Source organism: Diadema setosum, chromosome 9 (genome assembly GCF_964275005.1).
Source record: "Diadema setosum chromosome 9, eeDiaSeto1, whole genome shotgun sequence".
In the NCBI taxonomy this organism is placed as follows: domain Eukaryota; kingdom Metazoa; phylum Echinodermata; class Echinoidea; order Diadematoida; family Diadematidae; genus Diadema; species Diadema setosum.
In genome coordinates this window covers 28,767,332-28,778,197 of record NC_092693.1, presented here as the reverse complement: position 1 = coordinate 28,778,197, position 10,866 = coordinate 28,767,332, and the positions used below count along the sequence as shown (strand labels likewise).

The following is a 10,866-nucleotide window of genomic DNA, read 5'->3' as shown; positions in this document are numbered from 1 at the left end:
GAAAACAGGTCTTGAACAGTCAATTACCGTGAATCTGCAAATGGCGAGGTGAGCATGTCATCCCCTCAAAACTTGCCATATAGTTTGTACATAAAATTTTGAAATTTCCAGTTTTTCAGTCAAACGTAATTATGCCCGAGGCTCAAATCCTGGTATCTAACTGAACACTATTCTGAAGTTATTCAACTAGGACATGATATCATGTTTCAGACTTCAGTGACAGAAATATTGAATTTTCAGATTTTTTTTTTGTACATGATCAATAGAAAATTGTGAGGTTATGACATGGTTAGCTCACTCATTTGCATATATTCACGTCCCCTGTACAAGAACTATCATTGCAGAAATTAGCAAAACTTCAAAATGTCATAATTTTCTTGTAATGTTTTTCATCCGATTTCAGTCAATTTTCTACCGTTGAACTCGTAAGATTTTATCCTTTTTTTATCAGACTAACTTTTATTTGGACTGGATTTCCCCTTTAAACAGGGTCTGTGGACATTGCAAAAGTAATCAATGAATTCTCTCAATCAGAGATCAAACAGCTGTTTATGTTTAGGATTAGTAACGTGTATCATGCTTGCCCTTTAGCTCCTACTGTACATTTATCTAGGCTTCAGAGAGCTTGACCTTTCAGCTTGCAATTGCTCTCGACTGAAACAATGGAGTGGATTAAGCATGTGACAAAAAAAAAAAGACTTAAAAAAACAACAACTGGAGTGTGCCTTGGTGTGTGTGTGCGTGATAAGCTAGAACTTGATTGTATGCTTAATTTATTCATTGTGTATGGTATTTACATGGTTTGATGAACTTTTCATGACTCAGGACACCCTTACCATAACGCTCAGAACACTGAACACTGTTTGCAGATATATTGAACGTGCAACACATGACACTTATCATACTGTACCATGCTAATATTAATGAATCTGACTTCCGAGCACTGTAACCTATAGCAGTCGTAACTTGGGGGGGGGGGGGGTCCAAAGAAGATCAATTTTAAAGGGTGTGTACAGTTCTGGTCGAGGTGAAGATTTAGCTTTTAACGTTTTGTGAGATATTCAGAAACCACTCTATGAGATGTCAAAGAGCATGTGCTTCTAAGGGGTATCAAAAGTTTATTCGATGAAAATCCGTTTTGAAATGGCTGAGATATCCAAAAACAAGGTGAAACAAAGAGATACTAATAAAGTTGGGGCATGTCGCCTTTTATTATTAGCACTTTTTGAGATATCTCAGCCATTTGAAAACCAATTTTCGTCAAATAAACGTTGAATCCTTCTTAAAATTACATGCTCTTTCATATTTCATAAGAGGCTTTTCATTATCTCACTTAGGAATGTTCAAAACATGAATCCCTACCTCAACCAGTACTGTACAGTCCCTTTAAGCACTTTCAATGGGTTATTCAATGAGCCAGGTGCATTTGTTAGGCATAGGCCCTACTTGGAATCCCAGCTAGAAATTACCATTTAAAAAAAAAAAAAAACACTGTACCCAAACCGAATTGGTCGATATGTAAAGTCACTTGAACCATGTTTTATAGATGCTTCAGAGGCTGATGTAGAGATTGCTTTCAGACACTCAGAAGACTTTCACTTTTATGATGCAGCATCTGTGACTACAAACTAGTGTACCTTTTGTTGAAAAATCAAACATTGGTTTCTGATTATTCATGGGTCTTCTTTTCTGTGTTGAATAGGACAGATAAATTTGTCTTGTCAATTTCCCTAAATAAGGTTCCTGGTATGATGTCATCCTTTTAATGTTTGGTATCCTTTGCCATTTACCCATTTTCATGTGGGAGTGGGAGATGTAGCAAAATAGTCTTCTCAAGAGGAGGATATACAGTAACAAAATGATTTGGATTCCTAAGTTATGTGATCATGTTTGTTCAAGCTCTATAGTTGGTATTTTACAAACTTGTGTGTGTACAATGTACAAAAATGTACATGATTGAATAGCAATGATGTTAACCCTTTGGAGTGTGGATTGGCTCAGGAAACCCCATAGCATTGCACACTGTTCAAACACACTGGCACGAAAAGGGTTAATGGATCTCCTGCACAAAGTGATTGTACTATGGTATTTCATGTCATGCTCCTCCCCATTTATCCCCATACACTCGCACACACACAACAAACGCACAGTATGCATGAATGCTCTTGTGGAACTCGGGCGACATAAAATTTAGATACACTGTAACCAAATTTGGATGAGTCACATAATAGTGAACATACATACAGTGCTACAACGTAAGTGTAACACGGGGACCAATAAAGTCTTCAACAACCCCAAAGTAGAAAGTGGATGCATGAGATATATTTTGTATACTGGTATGTGCAGTATGATGCATACATTATAGTGTCATAAGGCGTGTCAATTACATTTATCTTCAGTGATGGTGCTGAGGAGACAGTTTATGATACAATGTCTCCCCTGTACTGTGATTGCTGGTGCTATAAAAGTATGACCAATACCAGTAATACTGTAAAAGCTGTTATTTTTCTGAGGGTTTGATTTTCATGAATTTTGCAAATCACGGTTGGGACATGAATTTAACAACTTGCAAAAATATCATGAACGGATAGGCATTATTTAGAGCACTTGCAATAGCCTTGAAGTCGAAATCTGAAAACAATGTCTCGTGATAATGTCTGTGACCTCATTCATGAAAACAACAACTTTTACAGTAAAGCAATCTAGTGAAGTGTTGGGGTATTTCAGTTGTCTAGCTCTTCCAATTCATTGCACAACTGGCGTCGACTCTCTTTTCCTTGTACATTCTTGTATGTTCCCTTTGTTTCTTTCAGGTTCTTCTTTGCTTTGAAAAGACTGCCGCAGACTGTGTGTTACATCACGACATCATAGTGCCAGTTGTTAGAGCCTGCACACCCACTTTCAGAGTTTCCTTGTGGTACTGTGGTGCTACATTGTACATGGTGTTGTGTTCTCATGCCGAAATGTGAAATGTAATGTGGGCACCACAGGAAGGAATGCGCTGTTTTGTGCTGGCTTCTCCTAACCTGATCACCTCAGCATTAAACTCTTTCTCTGAGGGCTTGTGCATTCACCCACCTTTTCTGTGCCACAGGGAACATGGTAGCCATTTATTGTTCTCATGACTTGTGATTTCAGCATACTTTGCTGTGCATCACACCAATTACAAATTTACTTTCAGTGAGCTTGAAGACTACTGCTATCGTGCACGATTTCCAGAGCAATAGGAGTGGATAGCAGGGAGCAAAACGCAACATGTGGGTGTTGAGGCTTGTACTACATGCCGTGCTGACTGTTAATCATTTACCAAGTGTTGTTGGACTACAGCCTTGACAGATTTGGGCTGATTGATTGCTGGCACATCTCCAAATTGGACACCTTTGACGTGCTTGTAGGATATCTATAGGGATAGCAGACTGCTAATAAGTGCTGGCTTGGGCGCAGCTGTTTAAATGCCAGCATCCATGCCTCTGAGATGACAGGACTGGCAACGGAGAGTTGACCTTTGAACCTTTGAACTTGTCAGGATGGTACTCAAGGGCGCATGCTTGTATTTGGGGGCGAGCCAGTGTTCCCAGACATGCCTCCAGCCCTCCTGCCACGGCTGTGCAGGGGCATCGGGTACTGCCTGTCACTGCGGCCGACTGGCTTGCTGCGGACGACTAGCCTGTTGCGAGAAACTGGCCTGCTGTAGCCGCCTGGTCCGCTGCTGTGGAGCTGTGGGGTCTAGCACTGGGGCTGGGGCAGTGGGTCAGGGGTCATGCTGCTGCACCAGCCCTGGAAGTCTGCCTTGTTTTACTGTCTGCCCGAGGACAACCACCATTTCTGCCATCTCGCTGGTCGGATTGTCCACCTTTCTGCTTTTTCATCAAGAAGTGAGTCCTCTTGTTCTCATATTTTGTTTTATTATGAGGTGTGAATGCCTATAAAATGCCTTGTGAAGAGTGTACCATCATATTCAGAGAAATTACAATGTAGAAATTCTTTAACTACTATATTGTGAAGATTCAGATGGTGCACAAGTTTAGACCTGGAAGTGAATAAGTTCCTGATTAGATACCATTAAGAAGCTTACATTCGTAATTGAAACTCAGTCCTCTGTAAGTACAAGTATGTAAGGTGATATGATATAGACATGTTCTTGAATATGATGCTTGTTGGCATGTCACTATAGTAACAACTTAAGGATAAGTATGCAAAATGACTGCATGTATCTGAATGTTTTATAAAGATCTATAAAGATCCTTCTCAACATTTTGTTAGGTGGTTTTTCACGTTTGGTTCACTGTAACTCAATTATAAAGGGATCTTATTCCTGCAGTGTTGAAATTACTCCCCACATACATGTACTATTCTTTGTTTTTGTGTGTTCATATCAGCGTACAACGCATGAGTGCATTCACAAACTTTGATTACGGTAATATCTCACCTACACTGCAGAGTGCAGTTTATGCTATCATGTAATCTGTACCAACAATGTCAATTGACTTCAATGCCATTTGAAAAAGTAGATAGATACTGCATTTAAGACTTCTGAAGTGAGTAAGTGTCCATGAAGATAAGATTTCTTTGCCGTAGTCTGACCAGACTTTGTAGAAATTACCCTTGCTGAATCTCCCTGTATGGCTTCCTGAAATGATAAGATATCAGTCACACTGTAGAACTATTCCAAAGGATGGGTTTGGAGTTGGATGTTGTTGATGTTGTTGTTATTGGTCCTTTTTTTTTTAGTTTCTGTGTTAGGAAAGTCATTTGTAATGTCATAATTTGTAGTGCCATTTGTAAAACCATTTGTTAAATACAAAGTCAATCTACTGTCTAGTAAATTTGCAAAATATAGGAAATCATTCTTTCTATGTTTCTATGACCTTGAGAACATTGATACATGTAGTTCATGTCATGAAATAGGTAATGTGGCATTGTCAGGGGCTGCGGAACCAAGGGAGAGGGGCTTCATTTTTTTGAATGAACTCATGTACGTTGTGCTTAGTTTCTGTTTGCCTTGTTCCTGTTGCTTTGATAATCATGTCAAATCAGATTTTAATACTCTTAATTGATATTCAGCATTATGCAATGTCTCAAACATCTCAGTATGAAGTGTTTTTCTTAGATCTGCTGTATGTTGTAATTTCATGTCAGGATCAAAATTTGTGGACACTTTGTTGGCCATGATTGGCAATGAAATGATTGAAATTGGGCAACCAGAAAAGATTGTTTTGTATCACCAAAATTGTGTACAGTGTATGTGCACCATGTAAATATTTCATGACATTTGTTCATAAATGTATGTACTGTTTCTCATTTTGCTGTAAATTGTTTATCTGTCGGCTTCATTGAGACCATGGAGGGCATTTTTTCCACCGAGGTTATTGGTACTATTGTTTCCTAACACCCCTCCTCACACACACACACACACACACACACACACACACACACACACACACACACACACACACACACATTATATGCCAAAGAGAAAGAAATTCCATTTTGTAAATGAGACAACCCAGGGGAGTAAAATTGCAATGTGCTCTACACAAATGCCCCTTTGATCCGACAACGATTAGGAGGATTATATGCTGTATTAGATCTCTTTTCATTGACAGTTCCAGAAGAGCTATGCAGATTAGTGAATAAAGTCCAGTAAAGGTTAAAAACCACCCATCCAAAGTGAAATCACAGCAATTAGTCAAGAAATTTGTATTTAAAGGGATGGTACAGTTTTGGTTGAGATGGGACTACAGGTTTCCAACATTTTTTGGTCATTATTTTTTGAGATAATGAGAAACCTCTTTAATATGAAATATGAAAGAGCATAGAATTCTAAGAGGAACTCAAAGTTTATTTGATGAAACTTGATTTTAAAATGGCTGACATATCAATGGCTGACAAAGCAATCCAAATAAAATGTGGGACCAACCTTTTATTAGGATCTCTTTGTTTTAAAATACTTTGTTTTTGGATATCTCGGCCATTTCAAAACAGATTTTCATCAAATAAACATTTAACTCCTCTTATAATTGTATGCTCTTGAACATTTCATAAAGTCATTCTTAGTATCTTGCAAAAAGTTAAAGGCTGAATCCTCACCTCAACCAATACTATACCATCCCCTTAAAGGCATGATTTACCATTTGCAGATGAAATAAAAACCCAGCATTAGTGCTTTGAAATAGTTCTTAAATGTGAGTTTGGGACATAAACAACCACTGTAAAGATTTGAATCTGTATGATTGATTTAAGTATTGTTAAATACACAAAATGTGAACAATAATAAGAATGCTTCCAGACTAAACCGTCTACAGTTGTGGTTTATTGAGAAAAATACTGATATCTCCTTATATTTTAGGCTTTATTGAAAAAAAAATGTATATGGATGTTTTTGTGATGCAACAGACCTATACATATGCATCAAATGTGACATCTTTTAAATCACTGCTCCCAAAGGTAAACTGGACCTTTAAGGTGATAAGGAACCAATATGGTACAGGGATGAACAGAATGATGAATGAAGAGTTATGATTTGTAATCCACCGTAAACTTGCTCCTGGTCTTTTGCTTTTATTATAGTACCAGCTATTGTGATAGAGCATATTCTGTTTGCACTCCTTAAACATGGAACAACCTTCCATTTCCAGTTTCCATCTGTTAGTCTTTGATATTATGGGTTATTTAGATAGTAGACACAATGAATGTATACTTATAAATGTTTTAAAGTAGCTACAGTACATACACTGTATTATGTTATAAATCTTGTATGTATGTTTGCAAACATAAATAATATCATACCGGTATATCATTGAAGCATAAAGTGTATTGTTTGTGATATTACACACATTGAAACATGGTGTGTGAAGCAGATAATAAATGTTGATCATTATTTTTTATATTGTTATTATCAATTTTCTTACTATTTGATAATCATTCTCATCATTAGCACTACATTGTACAACTTATTCCATTTACATATAAGATCCAAATTCTATTAATTAAAACTTCATTGGCATGGTGGAACATACACTGTATATAATATATTTGAATTTAACAAGCACTTCATAAAATATGTGTGCTTGGATATTAGTCGTATCTTATTCATGACGGCCATGTATGTATTTATAGTGGATGTTTAAATCTGCTGCTTCTTAATTTCCAGGTTGAGTTCATTCTTGCGTGGCTGTTAGAATCTGGCGATGCGGAGAGTTTCCTGGTCTTCCTCATCCTCTTCACCTTCCTCTCCTTCCCCATGACCTGGGGCTACATCCTGGTCAACGTCGTGGCTGGCTACCGCTTTGGCCCCCTCTTTGGCACCTTCGTGGTGGCCATCGCCGTGGCGATCGGCTCAGCATTCGCCTTCCTCGTCTGCCGCACCCTCCTGAGCTCCTGGATCCGCCGCAGCCTCATGACGGAGCGGCTGGAGATGATCGTGGGTGTGGTGGAGAGTAGCCATGGTTTCCAGGTCATCGCCCTCACTAGGTTGACCCCCATACCGTTTGGGATTCAGAATGGAGTCTTTGCGGTGAGTGGAGAAAATTGTATCTTTCAGCATGTCATCATCCACATGATGTTACTTTGTTTATAATAAACTCTACATTGTCTTCTTTGTTACCCGCTACCCCTTCTTGTATTAGTTTTTCATCAGGATCTTGCAGAAGTGTCAGACTCTATATCAAGTAGGTTATTTCGTGCATCAGTGTGTCTAATGACGCTTTGCAGAACTTTGTGAAACAAAATGTCAGAGTACTGCCAAACCTTTTGTCAATTTAGATGTTGCAATGCTAGATTTTGTACAGCACAGTTTGATATGATGTAGCTTGTGTGATCACTTCTGTCATGCCAAAATTTTTCTTTCGTCTACCCTTTCCTTCACACCCCCCCCCCCCTTCCATTTCGTGGATCTGATACCAAGAATGTTTCTACAAGTAACATTTTAGAGAGAGTCTTTGGTTATCCTTCTTTTTGTGTGTAGTTAGCGAAAGTGAAGTTGTCAACTTTTGTGTCGGCATCGTCCATTGGCCTCTTACCGACTCAGTTCCTAAACTGCTACATGGGTTCTTCCCTGCGATCCGTACAGGACATTAAGCAGCAACAGTCATCTTCTCTCCTTCTAATTGCTCAGGTACATTGTACAGTTTGTCTGTCTGCTTGTTTGTTTCTTAGCTCTTTTTTTTTTTCTGCTCCTTTCTTGGCACACTATCTTCATGTTTTACTTGTGTTTTGTTGACTTGTTTGATACATTTTTGCAATATTCATCCTTTTTTTATAGCGCACAATTGTATTTGTCCTTTTCATAGAGAAAGAGAAGCATGTTCACATTAACATCTGTCTAATAGTATCAAAGATTCAGCAACTAGATAATGCTTAAATGCAACTTGAGACAGCCTGTCAGTTTGCAAGCTGTAAATGAGGTTTTCATAACCTAGTACTGTTTTACAATCCTATCAAACAGAAAAATTAAAGAATGTTTACATTCCCTGTAGAGGCAATATTGTTTGTATGATTGCGTTGTTATTTTTGTGCAGGTATTTCTCAGCTTCCTTCTATCAGTGTACGTCCTGAAGTTGGCCCAACGAGAACTCCAACATCGCCTCCACAGACACTGCCCAGAGAAGGCTGCGCTCCCCGAGCCCCAGTGCAGAGCCAGCCTCAGCCTGGACAGCCAGCCAGTATGCCAGCAGCGCACGGAGAGCTTGTCAGCAATAATAAAGACCACTGCAGATTCAGGTCACAGTATACCCCACGAGGTGTACATTGTATGAAAATATTGTGGCAGGAATTTCAGCCAGAACCTCATATTGGCCCATCCACAGTGAAGTGAAGTATTAATGCAAAAATCACAAAATAAAAGTGTTACTACCAGTCTACCCTAATCCTCTTATGAACAGGACTATCGATTCCCCTTTCCTCTGTTTTTTCCTCAATTGGTAGTGATTGCAATAAATGTACTCTCAGATTCACCCTCTTAGCATGTTTTCACAATGTATTGAGGGTGGAGAGTTGCGGTAGTGTAGAATTCCGTCCAGGCACCACTGTCATTTTAAAAATGTTATCAACAATCTATCATAAATTTTCTGTCTCACTATTTTCCTTTCCGGCATTCAGGGCTCAACAGCCCTCACTTTGTTTAGGCAATCAAGGGGCAGTGTTTGCTCTTACATTGCAATATATGCAAGTACTTGTAAAACTGCTTATGTTTTCACATCATAACAATGTGGATGTACTGTACCTGGGTTCATATCTTGAATGTATGATGTCATTTGGCTGTATTCCTGCCCGTCTGTCTGTCTGTTTGAATTCTGATTGTAGTGGAGTGTGTCAGACTAATTGCTGCAAATTTAATGATCTACTTATCTGATCAGGGTATATTTTTAAGAGTTAATCACTGAGAAGATGATTATGGTGGGCTAATGGCTCCTGTAATATTGACAGGGCTATTTGCCTAATGGAATTTCAAACAGTATTATTCAGTGTTGTCATAGGTGCCTGACGGTGATTTATTGATTGAAATATGGCCTTGCCATGTTCAGTGAAAAGATATTGATGAATTGTCAGAAAATAATCCTTTGAGTAAACATTAAAAGTCATTATACTGGAGAATGAAGAACACATTTTGAATTTGCCTAGCTAGAACAAAAGAGTGATTTTTTTTTTTTTTTTGTCAAGATATTACATTAGTCAGCGCTGAGCAGTGCATGAGGTGAATAAGAATTATCATTAGTATTTCTTGTTGTGCTGGAGTCCCATGAAGGAATGCTTTGAAAGCTGGACATTTATATTGCAAGCTATTATACATGCTACATTTTAGTATCATGCTACATTTCATTTGAAGCTTTTGCACTGCTTTTCATGTGTCTGTGATTGATATTTTCTGAATTACATCATGGTTCATGAAGGTAGTTTGGTTTTTTTTTTTTTTTTTTTTTTTTTTCATAAAGCTTGTTATAAGGTTGAAATGTGATATTGCTCGTCCTACTTACTATTGAGTTTATGGAAAAAAACAACAGAAGTTTGAAAGACATTGGTCACATTCAAATTCTAAGCTTCTGGCACTATTACAAAGGTGTAAAGATATATATGTGTGTGGCAATCTCCGCAAACATTTACGTGGGAGGTTTTTTTTTTTTTTTTTTTTTAGTATTGTTTTGTTTTTGTATGACTTTGAACATGTTTGATCATGTACTACCATGCAGCTTGCTTCTTAGAATTGGGTCAAGTCCTATGAAGGTAAGGCTCAAAGGTCATGGCAAAGTTTGGAATGTAATTTTCTACGCATTGATTCAAGTCGTGTTGGACAGTACTTCATCAACCATGGTACACAAAAGAAATATGATTTAGATAATGTTTTATTCAAAATATGATAAAGATCATAGATGTGCAAATAAAAGTAGTCTTTAGGCAGTTCTGTAGAGGTTTGTATTTGCTGCAAATAAAAAGGAATAGCTTTCCATCTTTATGTTTTATACACAGTAAATTGCCCCTTTTCAGTGTTAAAAAAAGAATGATTTGAAATGAGATGCCAAAGATATCATCTAGTTGTTTCCTCCATGAAAAAACAAGCTAACTAGAAATAAAAAGATTTATACCAAGTGCATGTATGATCTCAGAAACATCATTTATGAAATTTTTCATCAGTTCAGTGTGATCAGTTGAGGAAGTGATCTCCTCTTGAATTCAGCTTCATTACTACTCCATGTTCATGGTCTCTTTGATATTCTTGGAAAAAATGTATCCTGCTACTTATAGTACTCTTCAACTAGTCTTTTGGATTGCCAGTGTTGTTTTATCCAAAGTTGATATTGGATTGCCAATGTTGTTTTATCCAAAGTTGATATTTTGTTCACAAACAGCTATATGCACTGTATATATTAC

The 10,866-nt window shown here is 37.8% G+C and overlaps 1 protein-coding gene across 1 annotated transcript; it reads left to right on the top strand.

Moving 5' to 3' along the window:
* The first annotated feature begins 3,527 nt into the window (after nt 1–3,527).
* Nucleotides 3,528–8,756, top strand: LOC140233455 (transmembrane protein 64-like). The gene is made up of 4 exons (XM_072313572.1): nt 3,528–3,875; nt 7,154–7,516; nt 7,967–8,116; nt 8,520–8,756. The coding sequence occupies exons 1-4, from the start codon at nt 3,528–3,530 to the stop codon at nt 8,754–8,756; spliced, it is 1,098 nt and encodes a 365-aa protein (XP_072169673.1).
* Nucleotides 8,757–10,866: the final 2,110 nt, after the last annotated feature.